This window comes from Phyllostomus hastatus, unplaced genomic scaffold, assembly GCF_019186645.2.
Source record: "Phyllostomus hastatus isolate PE091 unplaced genomic scaffold, TTU_PhHast_1.1 phas_scaffold_585, whole genome shotgun sequence".
Classification (NCBI taxonomy): domain Eukaryota; kingdom Metazoa; phylum Chordata; class Mammalia; order Chiroptera; family Phyllostomidae; genus Phyllostomus; species Phyllostomus hastatus.
In genome coordinates this window covers 26,251,132-26,270,131 of record NW_025334037.1, presented here as the reverse complement: position 1 = coordinate 26,270,131, position 19,000 = coordinate 26,251,132, and the positions used below count along the sequence as shown (strand labels likewise).

Sequence of the window (19,000 nt, the reverse complement as noted above, 5' to 3'; positions counted from 1 at the left end):
TAGATCAAAATCAAGGTGCTGGCAGGGCCCCGAATCGTCCAGAACCTCTAGGGGGAGGAGTCCATTCCTTGCCTTTCCAGCTTCTGGTGGCTGGTGGCTTTCCTTAGCTTGCGGCTGCATCGTTCCGACCTCTGCCTCTCTGGTCACATTGCTTTATACTCCTGTGTGCAAAATTTGTCTGCTTCTCTTATTAAGGATGCTTGTGATTGCACTTAAGGCCTGTCTGGATAATCTAAGAAAATCTCAAGATCCCTAAATTAATCATGTCTGCAAACACCCTTTTAAAAATGTAAGTAAGGTAACATTTACAAGGTACAGGGATAAGGACCCAATGTCTTCGGGGGCCATTATTCAGCCTTCTGCAATTATATATGGAAATATACCCCGGCTGGCATGGTTCAGTGCACGGAGCACCAGCCTGCAAATCAAAGCGTTGCCAGTTCAATCCCCAATCAAGGCACATGTCTAGGATGTGGGCCAGGTCCCCAGTTGGGGATACTCGAGAGGCAACCACACATGGATGTTTCTCTCCCTCTCTACCCCTCTCCCTAAAAATAAATAAAATCTTTATTAATGTGTATAAATAAAGGAAATGTGTATTTGTTTATATACATGAAAGTATACACCAGGAAATATATATGTATATTTACTTTATGCCAAGCTGGGTTCTGAGCCCTTTAACAGTCCTGCCCACAGTGCTCTCTGAGATGGGCCATCAGTATTTCTGTTCTTCAGGAGGCAAAAACCGAGGCAAAGAGAGACTATAACTTGCCCAAGCTATATCATACTCATGTTTTCTGACTAGAATGCAGTTATTTAGAAATCATAACAAAAGATTTTTTTAAACTTTTAGGAATAATTTAAGATTCACAGGACATTTGCAAAAACAGAATAATTTCCATATACCCATCACCTATATTCTTCACATATTAATATTTTGCTGTATTTGCTTGATCATTTTCTATACACATAATTTTTTCTAACCCTTTGAGGTCAGGTTGCATATACGATGCCTCATCATCCCTAAACACTGTAATATACATTTTCTAAAAATTGAGGACTTTTCCTAAGTAACCACAGTACAGTGATCAAACTCTGGAAATTAACTTTGATGTGATGCTGTTATCGAATCTATAGTTCTCACTCAATTCCACCAATTGTCTCAAAAGTGTCCTTTATGGAAAAAAAAAATTGTTTCCCCTCCGCTAGAATACAATCCCAATCACGTGCTACATTTTTCAGATTTCTTTAATCTGAAATGTTTGACAAATCTAGGCTGGTTATTTGTTAGACTATCCCTCAATTTAGGTTTTTCTGATATTTCTTCTTGATTAGACTCAAGTTATGCATTTGTGGCAGGAATCCACATAAATGATGTATCTTCAGTCTATCATATCACAACGCGCATAATGTAAAATTCATATTAATGGTTACATGAATACAACTTTTTTAAAGAAAATACATTTGTAAAAACTTTGTGCTTTTAAAAACTTAAGATTGTGCTTTTAAAAAACATTTCTAAGTAACCCATAGGTCAAGGGAATCATAATGTAAATTTTTAAATATTAGCCTGGAGAAATAGTGAGTACATGTACATTTGTGTACACACACATACAAATTGTGGGGTGCAGCAAAATATAAAAAATACTTGGAGCCTTCAATGTTAGTGTAAAGTAGAAAAATATTAAACATGAATTACAGGTCCAGTTTCTGAAGAAAAACAGCAGGCCCTGGCTGGGTGGCTCAGTTGGTTAGAACATCATCTCATACACCAAAAGGCTGTAGGTTTGACTGCCAGTCAGGTGTGTATGGGAGGCAACAGATCAATGTCCCTCTCCCTCTGTAAAAATCAATAAACATATTCTTGGGCAAGGCTTAAAAAAAAAAAAGAAAAATAATAGGAGGATTCTGGTTCAGATGGAGGGGTAGGTAAACACTCCTTGCGTCCGTGCACAACTAGACTACAAAACAAATGTCACCCAGAATCAGCAGAAATCCAGCTGTGCAGAAGTATGACAACCTTCTTTAAATCCTACTCTGCCAAATGTAGTAGGACTTAAAGAAGGCTTATTCATCCAGACAGGTAGGAGGGGTGGAGACTCAGACACCCGCAAAGAGGCACAGAGAAGTGGAAAGGCAGGGAGAGATGCAGAGTGGCACGGAGAGGGGCCGAGACGAGGAATGGGCGGTCCCACATCCACATGTGGTAGATAAAAATCAGGAGGGACACCTTGGGAGTGAGGGGTCCAGTCCCAGACCAGACCACCCAGCCCAGGGCTCCAACACCATGAAGATAAGTCCCCATAACTTCTGGCTGTGAAAACCATTGTGGGTTGGGGCAGCAGAAGAAACAGTGAAAGTCCTGAGACTCCCACTTGTTGTCTTAAAGGACCCGCAAAGGACTTTGGACTTAAGCACACTCATTCCCTCTAGGCTTTAGCATCAGGGCAACAGCTGGAAAGGCACCAGTGGCATTCGGGGAGTAAATGAAGTGAGTGGCGTCAGGGCAAGTGCCAGGAGACAGCTTCCTCTCGGGCAAAACTCCAGAGGCGACAGTGGCACTGTCCCCTTTCTGAGCACCCCTCCACACAGAAGCACAAAACAGTGACATGAGTTACCTCACCCTGGCTCCACCCCATCCAACTTACAGGTGCGCTTTTGTACAACAGACCATGCTACTAAGACAGAGAGTCCAAGCAGCTCTACCTAATACAGAGAAACAAACACAGGGAAGCTGCCAAACTGAGGAAACAACGAAATGTGGCCCAAATGAAAGAATAGAGGAAATCACCAGAAAAACAACTAAATGAAATGGAGATAAGCAACCTATCAGATGCTGAGTTCAAAACACTGGTTATATGGATGCTGAATAACTCATTGGGTACTTCAAAAGCATAAAAAAAGACCTAGGCAGAAATGAAGGGTACACTAAGTGAAATAAAGAAAAATCTAGGGCCCTGGCTGACATAGCTCAGTGGATTGAGCTCAGGCTGTGAACCAAAGTGTCGCAGGTTCGATTCTCAGTCAGGGCACATGCCTGGGTTGCAGGCCATGACCCCCAGCAACCGCACATTGATGTCTCTGTCTCTCTCTGTCTCTCTGTCTCTCTCTCCCTCCATTCCCTCTCTAAAAAGTAAATAAATAAAATCTTAAAAAAATAAAGAGTAGTTGGAAAAATAATAATAATAAAAAAAAGAAATATCTACAGGGAACCAACAGTGGAAGGGATGAAGCTGAGAATCAAATCAATGATTTGGAACATAAGGAAGAAAAAAAACAAAACAGTCACTCAGAACAGCAAGAAAAGAATTTAAAAAAACAAGGATACGCTAAGGTGCCTCTGGGACAACTTCAAACGTACCAACATCCAAATCATAGGGGTGTTGGAAGGTAAAGAGAAAGAGCAAGCAATTGAAAACTTATTTGAAAAAATAACAAAAGAAAAATCCCCTAATTTGATGAAAAAAAAAAAATAAACATACAATTCCAGGAAGCACAGAAAGTCCCAAACAAGATGGAAGCAAAGAGGCCCATGCCGAGACACATCATAATTAAAAAACCAAAGGTTAAAGATAAAGAGAGAAGTTTAACAGCAGCAAGAGAAAAGCAGAGAGTTACCTACAAAGGAGTTCCCAAAGACTGTTGGCTGATTTCTCAAAAGAAACCTTGCAGGCTAGAAGGGACTGGCAAGAAGTATTCAAAGTGATGAAAAGCAAGGACCTGCAACCTAGATAACTCTGTCCAGCAAAGCTGTCATTTAGAATGGAAGGGCAGATAAAGTGCTTCCCAGACAAGGTACAGCTAAAGGAGTTCATCATCACATAGCCATTATTATATGAAATATTAAAGGGAAATATATAAGAAAATGATCAAGACTATGAGCATTAAAATGGCAACAAATTCACAACTATCAACAATTGAATCTAAAAAAACAAAGCAAACAGGCAGAACAGAAACAGAATCATAGACATGACGATCATCTGAAGGGTTATCAGCTGGGAGGGGGAAAGAGGAAAAATGGGAGAGAAGGATGAAGAAGTACAAATCAATAGGTACAGAATAGACGGGGATGTTAAGAACACCACGGACATGATCTTGGAGAGATTGCTGGAGGGAGTGGGGATTCTGGGCAGAAGAGGGCAAAGGGGAAAAAATCAGGACAACTGCAATAGCATAATCAATAAAATACATTTTTTTAAAAAGAAAAATAGAACCCCCAGAAAGCAGAACATAAAAAGAAAAGAGCAGGGAGGATCAATAAAGCCAAATGTTGGTTCTTTAAAAACACTAATAAATAAACAAACTTCTGACAAAATGTAAGGAAAAGAAAGCGAGAAGACATGAACAATACCAGAAAAAGAAATCAGGTACATATCTAGCAGTGGCTTAAAAATTAAGAAAGTTCCTTTAATTACTTTATGCTAATACATTTGGAAAGAAATGGGTAAATACTTAGAAAACAATTTTTCCCCCCAAATTGACTCAATAAAAAATAGAAACCTTGAGTGGTCTCATTACCACTAAAACAATCAACAGTTAAAAATCTTTCTATGAATAAATACTAGGGCCAGATGGTTTTTATCAACTTTCAAGGAAAAAAATTGTTCCAATCTTTTACAGATTCTCCCAGAGAACAGTAAAATAGGCAACACTTCCCGGCTCATTTAATGAAATTACAATCTTGATATGAAAACCCAACTTCCTAAATATAGCTGTAAAATTTCCAAAACAAATACCAGCGAACTGAATTCAGCAGAGTACAAAGACTGTAAAATATGACCGAGACTGGGAAGGTGATTTCATACTAGAAAGTCATAACTAAACTAAAATCAGATCATGAAATCTCCAGGAAATACATCACCTAACATACAACTCCACTGTGTCTATCCTCCCAGCTGTCCTTGGAACGTGCCGGGCATGCTCCCTCCGTGGGCTCTCGGCACAGGCCGGTCTGCCCCAAACGCCCCTTCCCCAGGTAACTGAAAGGCCTGCCCAAGACTTGGGTTGTTCAGAGGCCCCCCCCGCACTAAAGCCCACTCTACATTCCTTCTGGGCAGTCACAAGCCTCCCGCCCTGACACACTGACTCCCCGTCCTCCCAACCCTGCTTCACTTTTCCTCCTAGCACATGGCACTTACACTCCATTAGGATGATTCCTTTTGCTTATTATGTTTCCCTCCTTTGCTCCCTGCCCTCCTCCCAACGCAAATGTTAAGCAGCATCTGGGTGAGAATTTTTGTCTGCCGTGTTCACTGCAGTTTCTCTGGCACCCAGAAGAGTCTGTGGCATGTGGTCCGCGCTCCATTAGCACACCCAAGGGTCTGCCTAGAACCTTTGTAACAAGACCAGCTGGCTTCTGTCCTTTCAGAATGACCTTGTGTAGGACCTCGTTGGCTTATTTTTCAATGGCACATACACCAAGAGAGTGGACAAAGCTGTAATAGGCCATTCATCACAAGTTTTCATCCAATACGTTTGTGTTCATGCTAGACACGTGTTCCATTATTAGATGTCTTCATACAAACCTCAAGAGAAAGACCTACATTTTCACAAGGGGATTCAAAGCCTGACCACGCATATATGTTTTGCACCATGAGATGAATGACACGAACATGCCAATCTAAAAACATTAGGATGTCACAAAATAGTGAGTCCTTAACATTTTTAAAAATTAATTTTGTTCCCCACAAATTCAATTAAAAGGCTTTGGTCATTTGTTTTGACACTGGTAAACTACAGGGATAAATAGCGGAATCCGGGAGCACCTGAGGTAGCTTTTTATGTTAGTAGACTGAGGCACTTATAGTATGTCTTTAGCTCATTTTATTCTCGTAAGGTAGTATCACAGTAAATCTTTTCTTTCACATTGAATCCGCACCATCTGTACTGGTATCAGCACGGATGCTCCCTCCAGATCAAGTTCAATTCTATTGTATTTCAGTGCCATAAATAGCAAATGAGAAATCAGAATTCATCTCTTTAGGGCAGGACCACAGTTGAGGAAATGGAGACCAGTAACATCACCTTTAGCATCTATTTATTTATTCCCAGTGCGAGTGGGACCGACACAGTGACAAAGGGGAGCAGCACACGTCATTATGTGTACAGGCTGATTCCTCCCACGTCCCCCATGCTGTTTCACTGAGTGGGGAATGGAAGACCAATAAATTAAAATCTGCTTTCTGTGCGGTGAGGGGAGCTGATTCTACATGAATAATCGATACTACCTTGTACTCTATGCTTTTGGGGCTCAAACCTTATCTAGCACATTTCAGACAATCAAGTCAATATAGAATTAAGTCTAAAAAAATGATGTTTCACTGTGTTGAAGGTTTGGAGAACATCAGTTGCTCTTTTAGTACAATTTTTCTCTCATGTGCCTGGAAACATGGATTTTCATTCCATCACCTTCAATACTGAGTGTCGAATAGATGAGGGTATTTGCTAAGGTGAGGCAGTCAAAGCCATAGCTCAGAAGTGTTGAGATTGCTAAGGGGTTTCCTAGCCAGAATATAGCTGTTCTAACGGGCGTACAAGGAAAAGTCTTTTGTATACTTGTAACCCCTTCCCGTCTCTGCCAACTTTCCACCAGTAGCCACCCCCACAATCATCAACCAGCCAACCAACCAACCAACTAACCAGCCAACCAACCAACCAGTGTGTGAAAGGAGATGAAATATTGCCCGGGTGATTGTGGTTTCAACAAAATGAGAGAGAGGAGGCAATGTGTTTCATAAAGCTGAATTTATTCCATTTAAATGACTAGTCCTTATTCTGAGATTACATTCTTCCTACTTTTTGTATGCCAAAATGTCTTTTATATAATGATGGTAAATTTGATTTTCTGTTTTTGTTGTATGTCCTTAGCTGACAAAATTTAAAGCTAGAAACGCTTAAATACCCCAATTAAGATTTTTTTTTCCCTCTAATTTACTGGTGCTTAAAACTCAGAACCTTAGGGCTGGAGCCTAGAGAAAGTCCCACCTTTTAGGTTGAACGTTTCACAACACATATTATTGCCTGGCAATTTCCCCGAACGGGTATGCGGCAGAATAAAAGTAAGACTTAATTTATATTATTAAGCCAGTGTAAAAATGGCCTGAAGTTCAAGCACCAAAGAGATACAGTTTCAATCAACACCGTGGTTATATCATCTCTCTCATTAACACGAACTATATCAATTATCTATGGACTACCAATTTAAGAGTGTGATGCCACTTCTCTGAAGTCACTGTTCTAGGAATAGCCTGTTACACAGGCAAGCAGTGTGACTGCAGTGTGGAAACCGAAGCAGCCGGTGCCAGCAGGCCCCCTCCTGGGTCAGGGTTTCAGTGACACTGTAGGTGGCCGCCGGGCTCCATGGACATTTTGACCCTTGAACCTGTATAAATCATACCGTACAGCGTTCCGCAATGACACACAGTTAAACTGAGAACAAGTATGTATTAGACAAAAGCATATTTTCATGGGCTACATGTATAAGAAAACCTCCAAATTTCATGAATTGTGTTTATGTCATTAACTACGTTGGGAGAAAGGAAAGTTGCATATAAACATACAAACCGCGACAGGCCTTTAGAAAAGCTTACAGAGAACTATGCAAATTGCTGTAGGTCTTCCCATAAGTGAATCTGTTAATCTCTAGTCCCCCAAATTGTTAAAGACAAGAACGAGTAGCTGGCCGTGACTTTTAATAGTGTGTTTCAGAGAAAATCCCTGAATCGTCAGTGGCATTTTGGGCCAGATGAAACTGTTGGGACCGTGTGCCACCCCATCATTCTGTGATTTGCTGTGATTGTGTTCCTTCCTATTAAGTTGTTCTTGTTAATATTAGTTCTACATCCCATTGGTAGGAGCATTTACATTACACTACAAAAGAACTGCTGGCAGCAACCAGAATATATGCATCAGTAACTCGTACTTTCTTCCCGAATCTGACCACATTCAGCTGTACTGGGAACTATTAGAACAACCGAGGATTTGGGAGCTAGGGGTGGGGGAGAGGGGAGGACCTGTGGTGCTGTGCACGGGCTGGTGCTGTGCATCGGCTGGAGTGCACGGCCAGGGCACCTGATGCAGTGGCCGATGCCTAGTTTTTCTTGGCTTTCTTCAGATAGCGAGCCCGCAAGGACTTGGTAAAACTCGTGACCACTTTAAAATATAACCAAGAAGGCAGGATTGAGCAGAGTGAGCCCTAGGAAAAGAAATGGGGAGATATGTAATTACAGCCTACAATTTGAGCTAAATTAAAATATACGATCTTTTGTTTCACTATAATGTTTTTTATTTATAGGCAGATTTTAGACTTCTTGGGTGTTTAAAATAAAACACAGACGAATTGTTAGTGAGTCTAGAAAATATACAGGTTAATATATCACATACTATTTTGTGACTCAGTGGGGGAAAAAACCCACAAAACCCACATGCCTGTTTGGGACTTAGAACTCCACCTACCATCAGAGCATGGACCCAGTATCCGTTGGTTCGGGACTTCAAGCCCACCGTCTTCAGCGCCGACTTCACGAATGTCTCTGAAGAGGGTATTTGCAAAGTTGTCTTTTGGATTTTAGCCAATTTTGTAGCCACAACGTATGGCAGGACACTCTGGAAAGGCAACACCCCCCGCCCCGAAAAAACATACCATTGATTAGAAGGCCACACACTCGGGGCTCGCTGTCACGCTCGCCTGCCGTGCGTGGCAGGAACATTCCGAGGAACGAGACAGTCTGAGTCTTTAGAGAGAGCGGGGAGGAACAGCCACCCACAGCTGGCCGCTCAGAACACGTGTCGGTGGAAAACAAATGGCAATACATCAATCTCTCAACCAAACAGAATTTAAGACTGGAGAAAGTTTTAAAAATAAGCAGGATACCTTTTTGAACATTGAGAGAGAAGGATCACAGAAGTCTAGAGAACAGAGCTTCAGGACACGATCCTCTTTCCACTCTGACTGAACGTTTGCAGATCCACCACAAGGAAGAGATTTTTGACACGTTTATCCTCCTAAAGAAGCCCTGATACATTTTCCCATAATTTACAGTCAATTAAGCTTCTTCCAGCTTGGTTCCTTCTCCAAGAGACATTTCACTCTCAGCCTTTGGCCTACCTCCACTTTGCTTCCTTTCTGAGTTTGTGTTTTATTTATTGGGGCAACACTTATTAATTTAACTTTTATTGGGGTAACACTGATTAATAACATCACATAAATTTCAGGTGTACAACTGATTCTGAGTTACAGAAACTTTCTGTTAATAAGCTAGGACCGCCTCCCTCCTCTGCTTTTTTCCTCAGTGGGGGACACGGCAGGACAGCACAGAAGCAGCCTGAGCAGCCGAAGGACACTTGACATGCCCTGAGGGGGCGACCAATCTGAACGCTGCCTTTTGGAGGGACTTAACTGGTGCTAGTTGTTGGTTGTTTATGCTGACGACACCCTGGACGTGCTCCAACAGAGAATACAGAGAATGAGAGGGGACGCCATGAAGGCCAGCCCTGGGTCAGGACACGAGAGGTTCCTCTGCAGTGTGAAACGTCGTGGGCAGGGCTGTTCCCCGAAGAGTGAACACACTCCGTTGATCTCCCGTGGGTGAAAGGAAAGGGCGTCGATCACAATGATGTCTCTATGGAAGAAGATCTGCTCTAACACTTGGCGGTCAGAATTAGAAACGAAATCGAGATGTGTTCCACACCATGGCTCTCCTTCCTGCTGGGAGCTGGAGGGAGTGTCCCACGATTCTCTTCATGTTTTGTTTCTATGGTTTGTGTTTTCCCACCCCCGAGGATGAGTGGAATATATCTCTGGATGACAAGGATGATTTAACGTACAAAAATCAACACGGCACACCACATTAACAGAATAAAAGAAGAAGTAACATTTCCTGCTCCTCATTTGATGCAAAATAAAAGAAAGAGAAAAGAAAAACACCTCTGATAAAATTCTACACCAACTTTTGGTTCTGGAGAGTTTGTTTATTGCAATTATCACTGTCCACTTATCCCTCACTTACTGGGCAAAAATAGTTTGTCAAATAGGTCTTTAATTTTAAAATCACGTTGCCGCAAGGATAAAATATATGACAGAGCAAAAGGAGATCTCTGAACATCACACAGGATGAAATGCAGAGTTCAGTGAGGCGCCCACAATGAGTAAGAAGAGTTTATTCACCAAGCTGAGGAGCAAACAAAGCAAAATAGAGTATATACATGTACTCTGCCCCAAATAATGAAGAACATAAGCAAACCACATCCCATTGTTATGCCTCGGGTTTCCTTGTTACAAAAAAAAGTGAAGACTAAAAGACCGTTGGCACATATAGACTACAAGCCTGTAAAGTTCTGAGCTTCTCTTGCCCTGGCCAGCGAGGCTCAGCTGGGTGGGCGTCATCCCGTAAGCTGAAAGGTTGCAGGTGTGATCCCCGGTCAGGGCACATGCCTCGGTTGAGGGTTTGGGCCTGGGCTGGGGCACGCACAGGAGGCAACCAACTGATGTTTCTTTCTCCCGTCAATGTTTCTCTCCCTCTCTGCCTCCCTCCCTTCCCCTCTCTTGAAAATCAATAAGCATGTCCTCGGGTGAGGATTAAAAAAAAAGTTTTGAGCTTCTCAAGACGAAGATGGTCTCATAACTCCCAATTATTTAATTACATGATAATCCCCTTCTTTATATATCTGTATCTGGCGTAAATTGGACTATTTGATCTTGTAGAAAACTCAAGTCACACTGCCTGGGTGAACCACTTGATGGCGCCACAAGCTAACTCCTCACGCAGCTAAACCAGCCAGACCTGGTGGAGAACCTCACGGCTCTGGAGGTGGAGACAAGAGACGCGCACCCAGGAATTCCAAGTCACATTTTCTCAACTTAAAAATATAAATTCTATTCTGGAAAGGGTATTCACTTATTTCCACAATGGTTTAAAATCAAAGCAGTTAGCACAGCCTAGTGGAAGACGGAAAGGATTCAGAGATGAAATAACTTTTGAGCTCAGTCTGCAGCGAAGTGGAGGAGTTTGCTGGGTAAATAGATACGGGAGGAACACTTTGGGAACTGGGAAAAGCGAGAGCAAAGCAAAGCACGATGTCCTCAGGGAGCTGTCAGTAGTTCAGTATGGTTCATACATCAGACATGTGTGAAGCAGTGGAGGAGGAAGGCTAAGCAGTACAGAAAACCAGTCACTGGACAATACTGATCACTAGAATGTGAGCTCTATGCAAACAAGATCTTATTCGCCACTACATTGCCAGTGCTTCAAACAGAACCTCCAACATAGTGGAAGCACAAAGGAGAGCCACTGGATGAACTGGCAACAAAGCACTTCATTGTGGACAGCATTAGGGCCCCTTTCCACTGCTGCCGTCCCGAACATTATTCGTGCCAGCAAGTTGACAGTGTAACATGCGTTTAAACCCAAACTTTAGGTATTCCGAAGCTTAAGCAAGATCAACTACCTACATGAAGGCAGACTTATAGGTCTAGCTCCTTGTCCAGAATCTAAAAAGGAACATTTCAAATTACGTAAAAGTAAATACCTTATGTGTCAAAATATCACCTAGGTACATCCTTCAACAGTTCAACGAAAGCTCAGGAAGCAACAATTAATCCACCTTTCCTGCTTACTCAGGGAAATACTACACTGACCAGGTCAAGAAGGTACTTACGCTGCTGTAGGAAGTGTTTCAGGAAGAGTACGTTTTGGAAACTGCTTAAGCTCATCAGTTTGCCCTCGTAAGTATTGACAACCTGAAACCACCTGGACCTGGGCAGCTGCACATGTGGGCAGGTGTCCTGGTCTTCAAGTCGATCATCCCCAAATGGCAACAATTAACTAAGCCACAAAGCAAAGCTGACGTTTTGTCCTTGCTCAGCCTATTTTTTAAAAAATGCCTGGAGACAACTTGGTATCTTCTTCCCCTCACCCACTGGACTGGCTTGCTTAGGCATCTGGTCTTCACAAAACGGTTCGGGGGCCCTGAAGCACAGCAGAGGCGTCTCCGGCTGACGTCATGGAGCCGTGCACAGACGGGTGCCCTCTGCCGCCCGGTGGGTGTCCGAGAATCCAACACCGAGCCTTGTAACTGTGAAACCTCACAGGGCAGAGCATCTTCCACGCAGGCACCCATGCACTAAGCATGCCCTCCTGCTTTTCAAAGTGACCAGAACAACACAACCATGCTTTGGGAAACACGGATCCAGAGGCCACCAGGCTCACCTATGGGGGCAACATGGAATTCTGGATGTGGTGTTTATCTGCCTTTTATGAGCATTACATCACCCGTTCTTAGGCCAGTGGCTGCAGCCTTTACACGGCAGGTGAGGAAAGCTTTTTGTCCTTAAATTTGTGTATTCATTTTCCATGTCAGGGTCTGTTCAGTTAAAAAGAGCGGGAAGGAGTACTACGCCCTTCAAAAACATCAGTGTCCTAAGAGACAAAGGCTGTGGATAGATCCCGGGTTAGAGGGAACCGAAGAGGTGGGAAAACTACACAACACCTGGTCCTGCACTGACCTCTGCACGGGAGGGTAAATGATGCCACAGACAACACTGTGGGGGTTACAAACTGGAGTAAAGGGGGCAAAGAAGGCAAAAATACGCCAATCGTACCTCTACAGTTGGTAACGGCATTGTGATCATATAAGAGAAGCTTATTCTTCAGAAATATCCACTCAAGTATTTAGAGGCAGAGAACCAGGATGGAGGCAACTCACTGACGAGGATGAAATAAAGGGAGTAAAATGTTAACAATGACTGACTCTGAGTAAAGGGCATGCGAGTAGTCTTTGTACTATTCTTATTCTTGCAGTTGTTCTGTAGACTTGAAGTTATTTCCAAATAAAAAGGTTTTAAAAGACAAGAAGGCATAGGAAAGCTGTACAGAATGGGTTCAAGAAGTGGAGTTTCAGGGTGTCGTCCTCGTGTGGGCGGGTCCTCACACACTCTGCATGAACAGCTGGTCGGCACAGGGCACGCGGGAGGGGCCGGGGCCCGCCCGCTCGCCGGTCAGACTGCTTCCGCCTTTGGTCTTTCAAAGAGTGAAGCATAATTTCGACTGTGCTGAATAATGAGAGCAGATAGCTCTCACCAACAGAGCACACTTTGGATAAGGTTTACCACAAGGCACTTCTTAATCCTCTGCTCAGAAGTCAGGCCCGGGTCACCTCCGTGGCCTTGATATCACTTGTCGTCACTACCGTTTATTTGCATTTCCAGAAAATGCTTACATGATGGCAAATCTGAATTCATAAAGAAGATGTCAGATGCTCTTACAAAATCATTGCAAAGAAGCCGAGGGAAAGATAGGGAGAGAAAAAATGAAGGAAAATATATTCATAAAGAATTCAATGTAAAACTACCTGGAATTCGAAACCCTACTGTCTTCCTCTCCCAAAAGAGCAATCTGAGGAACATGCAGGCAGACCTAAAAATGGTAGCTTTCCTTCCAAAGATTAGAAGAAACTGAAATTTGACAACACAGCATTAGCCTCGAAGCCCTGTAGATTCAGAGGTTGGAAACTCAAGCCCAGAGGCGTATGGGAGCAGAAGCAGCTCGACGGGCCTTCGGAACCGATGTCCGTGTGCTGCACAGCATGGCCACGCATCACCAGAGTCCTCGGTGATAACAGGTGAAAGGCAGGTCCCCGCTGAGCCCCGAATTAGCAACACAGAGACGAGAGAAAAAGCCCAGTGCTCACGCCCACACCCACACTGAAGCAGGAGAGGGGGAGGGCCAGAGAATGTCAGGCAGGGGCACTCAGTAAGAAACATGAAAGCAGAGGGTGTGACCACGTGTGCCGGGTGGCAAGATGAGATTTCCCAGGGCAGGTGAAGGGCGGTCTGGGCCTGGAAAGACAGAGGGGGCCGCAGATCGAGGTGTGAACGGGCAGGGAGGAGATGTGGAGGGGAGTTGGGGAGAGGGTGTGCCAGCAGAGAAGCCAGCCCCTGGCACGGCAGAGGGCAGGGCATGTAGTGGACACTAGAGTGCCCACTCGGGCTGAACATGGGCTGGGATGATGGAGTGGCAAGAGAGGCCATGGCCTGGGACGTTTTGGTCCAACCCTAAACATTCTGGGCAGCCCCTGGGACACTACAGAGGGCAGCATTATCGGAGCTGCACTTCAACGAGCTCACCCAGGCAGCAGCCCGTGGGACGCAGTGGGCAGGGCGGTGGGCTGGTAAAGGCTCCGAGTCCAAGAAGTGTGCAGACCTAAGGCACCACCACAGAAAACCAGTCGTTCTGAACTCTGAGCCTCACGGATACAGACCCGCTGTCTTTGTCCCTCTGCTCAGAACCGACATGAGACGTCAGCATTCCGGTGTGTCCACACCGAAGGGACAGCTGTACTCTCCCTCACCAACGTTTGAATGTTTATATTTTCACCAAATTCACTCTAAGTTTAAACCTTGAATGAATTCATATGAAGGAAGGCAATGATTACATAATTCATAGCTCATTATCAGGGAAAAAATAAAGTACAATATTTTGGAAAACAAATGCTAATGTGCTTTTGTAGTAGTTCCTGGTCGCATCAGATTAACAGGCAGCAAATCAGGAGAGAAGATCTTTGAGGGAAGCAAGGTGTGGGAAAGAGAGGGGAGGAGATAGTTTTGTATATTCACAGAATTTTAGAAATCACTCGTCTGTGTCCGCAAAGCCTACTGTCCCCTCTCGCTGTTGGAATAGTTGGAGCTTCTGGTCACACTGCCGGAGGACCTCCAGCATTCCTGCCTAGCCTTAGCAGGTGTTTAAAAATTACTAAATTAATAGCTTGATTACAATGATTTCATCAGGATGAGAACACAGCACGACATTGCGTAGCCTTGATGTCTTACCTCTCGTGAATGCTTTACTGGTGTCCACGTTAGCAAAAGTAACGCATTACACACAGCAGATTCGGGGTACCGCCACTGCACTGACCGGTGTCAAGGAAGGGAGAAGAAGGTAGTCTGGTTGTTTAGTATAAAATTCCTAATTTTCAAAAACCCTGTTCTCCCCAGTGTACCCACGACGTATGGGATGCTGCAAGTCAGAATAAGGCCCAAGGGCTGTGATATGTTGGGGTCCACTGGGCAGGACTTCAGGTGGGGTTTGAGGACGCAGGTTCTGCGCTGACCCCGGAAGATGAGAAGACCCTGAGCCCACTCCCCCTCTACCGGCCGGCCCTCTCACTGTGGGTGATGTAGCACCAGCACCTCCTCACACAATGAAGAGGTTTACAGGCTATATTTAGATAACACTTGGGCCCCTCTTGACTGTCTAAAGATTCAAGGGAAGAAATGGAACTAAGTCCCCGAGCCCCTTCTGGGTCCGTAACTGCCTGAGCACAGGGGACCCAACAAGGGCCCACTGCCGCCCTGAGGGCCCGGAGCGCGTGGCGCCGTGGTTCAGAACAAAGGCTTCGGTGCCCAATGGACTCGGACTTGAGTGCTGGGTCAACGTGGACAAGTGCCTTAACCTCTCTAAACCCCAATTTCCGTAAATTTAAAGAAGATGATGGTCACACCGTCTCAGGTGATTATGAGATGCGATGGGCTATATATATGAAGTGCTTAGTACTGTGTCTGGAGAGTATCCCCTTAGATACTAGTTATTATTGTGACAGTTGATCGTTGCGGGATTCAGGTACAAGGAGCGAAACCGTGGGCCTGCAGTGATGAAAGCCACAGTGAATACGGGGTGTGTGGAGCGCTGCGGGCAGGTCACGGGCAGGAGCAGATAAAGGGCAAGAAAGTCAAGTGCTTCCCAGACATCGCCAACACTGTGCCAGAGCAAAGAAACGCCACAAGCTGTTATTTCTGAACCAGAGCTGATTTGAGATAGACACCCTGAAAACTCCTTCATTTGTGTCCTCTTATATTTTGTATTGTATGTTCACAGCATTATATCTGTTAGCTACATGATCAAATCAAAGTCAAACATGTACCAAAGGCCTAAATGTAAAAGCTAAAACTATAAAACTCGTGAAAGAAAACATAGGTATAAAGCTTCCTGACACTCGTGGTGGCAATATTTCTCAGATATGACACCAAAAACACAAGCAACAAAAGAAAAAGATAAATTGGACCACATCCAAATTAAAACTCTGTGGATCAAAGGATGCCAGGCGTACAGTGAAAAGGCAGCCCACAGTGCAGGCGGAAACACTTGCAAACTACCCAGTAAAGGGTTAACATCCAGAATATATAAAGGATTCCTACCATCCGACATTAAAAAGCAAAGGACCCAATATAAAAATGGGCAAAGGAGTTGAATAAACATCTCTCCAAAGAAGATACACAAATGGTCACCAAGCACTTGAAAAGGTGCTCAGCATCACCCATAATTAGGGATATGCAAACCAAATCCACAAAGAGATGCGGCCTCATACCCATTAGCATGGCTGTTATCCAAAAATTAAAACAATAAAACCGAACAGGAAATAAGTCACAGCGAGGACGAGAACGAGCACTGGACACTGGGCACGGCCGGTGGGAAGAGACATAGGGCAGTGACTGTGGGACACAGCGAGGCAGTTCCCTCTTTCCTCCCGAAAGTAAAATGACCATGTGATCCAGTAATTCTGCTTGTAGGTACGTATACGAAAGAATGGAAAGCGGGGTTTTGAAAAGACAGGTGTACACTCATGTGCACAGCAGCATTATTCACAGCAGCCAAGAGGTGGCAGCAACCCGGATGCCCATCCACTGATGAATGGATAAACACAGTGTGGCGTGTCCATGCGATGGCATACAATTCAGCCTTAAAAGGGAAGGGAATTCTGACCCGTGAGACAACGAAGATCGACCTTGAAGACATTATGCTAAGTGAAAAAAGCCAGTCACAAAAGGGCAAACACTGTATGACCCCACGCACACGAGGTACCTAGAGTCGCCACGTTCAGAGACAGGACGTAGAATGGTGGCAGCCAGTGGCTGGGGGAGGGGAGAATGGGGAATTACTGTTTCACAAGGACAGAGTCTCAGTTTTGAAAGACGAAAAAAATTCTGGAGTTAGATGGTGGTAGTGGCTGCCCCACAATGTGAATGGACTTAATGCCACGGAACTAAATACTTAAAAATATTTAGATGGTGTTTTCTGTTATGTACACCTTATATATGTTAACACAATCTTTCAACTACTGAAAATCACCACCATGCCTGTATCATCCTGGTGTTTGCTGTTTTCCTTGCTCCAGCAAAAGTCGGTTTTGTTCGGCCCTCCACCCTCGCGGTTATCGCACAGGACTTTGGAGCAGTCACGGCCCACCTTACACGCCTGGCAGCTAACAGACACGAATAGTCCAATTCTCTAGAAATAAACCCTGAGAACTTACAATGATTATGCTTCAACTGTTGACACTACATTCAGTTCTACCCTAGGTATCCTGCCTTAAAAATTCTGAGGCATAATTTTTTTAAAAATCTAGACTTGAAGTACATAAAGAAAAAGAAACCATAATAACGTGCTAACGTCACAGTCACTTACTTAGGAATGTCATTTTCTTTTGTTACCAAGATGGCAACAGTTGCTGTGGAAACCACACAAAAACAGGAATACTTTCCTGAAACAAACTCTACTCACCTGCACAAAGATGCCCTTGCTCCTGTACTCCTCGTGGATGCACTGAGAGAAGAAGTCTACAAAAGCCTGGGAGGGGGTGGGAGTGAGAAGGAAACACACACACACAGTCACATCAAACTGCCCGATTTGCAGCCATGGAAACAAAAAATAACAAACTAACCATTTAACACTGTAGCTTCTAATCATTCTTTTTATTTCAAATGCAGAAGAGACCTTCAAAAAAAACCCCACCTGAGGCCCTCAAGTCATTTTTATCTGCCACCAAATTAGGTATTATCTTACCAAATATAATATCCTGATCAAATTTTGATTTAACTGGAAAAGGCTCTTCTTTTCTTTTCTTTTTTTTTTCCAGAAAATGACTCTCCAAGAAGAAATGTTTCATTATACAACAAAGGGTGCATGTCTCCTCCCTACTTGCCATTCAAATGGAAACACAATATAAGTTCTGTTCAACTCTCTTCTATGAGGATCTGTTGTCAATAGAGAGAAGAAAAGAGCAAGCATCCTCTTGGCCCTAAGGGATCCAAAAAATGTGGAGATGAACCTGACAGCCCGCCTTCTCCTGATAGCAAGACTTAATATCTGTTTGTGAAATATAATGTACCATTTTCAAATGTGGGCGTAGCCTCAGGCTGGAAGTGAAAAGTATCAATAATGACTCAACTGGGGTCCCTATAATTAGTCTTGTGTCCATGGAGCAGAACATGTGAGCGGCTGGTGTTCACGGGCCACTTCAGAAACCCTGATGATCACTGGAAACACGCCCCCTGTATGTAGCAGAGCTGTAGAAAAGCAGGTAGAAGCCCTGGCTGGCATAGCTCAGTGGATTGAGTGTGGGCTGGGAACCAAAGTGTCGCAGGTTCGATTTCCAGTCAGGCCACATACCTGGGTTGCAGGCCACGGCCCCCAGCAACTGCACATTGATGTTTCTCTCTCTCTCTCTCTTTCTCCCTCCCTTCCCTCTCTAAAAATAAATAAGTAAAATCTAAAAAAAATAAAATATTGAGCATATTCTCTTCCTAAAAAAAGAAAAGAAAAGAAAAAGAAAAGCAGGTAGATTACAGGGGTGGGGGCGGGGCCGAGATTTGCCAAAAGACAGTAGTCACTGTTGATGTTCCAGGGGACAAAAAGCCAAGTGAAAAAGATGGCAGGCATTTTGCTCTTTTCCTTCCCTGACCTATTGCATGTTCTCATTATGTATTATATTTTGCTCACTTCCCCCTAAAAGCTTATTTAATTTCAGCATCTCAGCGGTCATTTCCATTTCAGAGATGAATCCTATGCCACAACAATGTATATGCAGATGATGCTATTGACCTGCAGGCAGTAGGAAATGCATTCTCAATTATTCTTCTAGTAGTAATGTGAGAGGTGAGTGGGGATATATAAAACGACACCTTACAGAGCTCTGGAAAATTCTCGCCTCACCCTGCAAGTGACGACAA

General features: G+C 43.9%; 1 protein-coding gene across 1 annotated transcript in view; it reads right to left on the bottom strand.

Moving 5' to 3' along the window:
* Nucleotides 1–6,727: 6,727 nt before the first annotated feature.
* Nucleotides 6,728–19,000, bottom strand: part of HSD17B12 (hydroxysteroid 17-beta dehydrogenase 12) — a 148,087-nt gene continuing 135,814 nt past the window's right edge. Inside the window, exons 9-11 of the mRNA XM_045825617.1 lie at nucleotides 17,553–17,618; nucleotides 8,455–8,604; nucleotides 6,728–8,194 (exon numbers count right to left, since the gene is read on the bottom strand). Coding sequence (XP_045681573.1) covers nucleotides 8,090–8,194; nucleotides 8,455–8,604; nucleotides 17,553–17,618 — 321 coding nt within the window. The 3' untranslated portion in view covers nucleotides 6,728–8,089. The remainder of the gene's footprint in view (nucleotides 8,195–8,454; nucleotides 8,605–17,552; nucleotides 17,619–19,000) is intronic.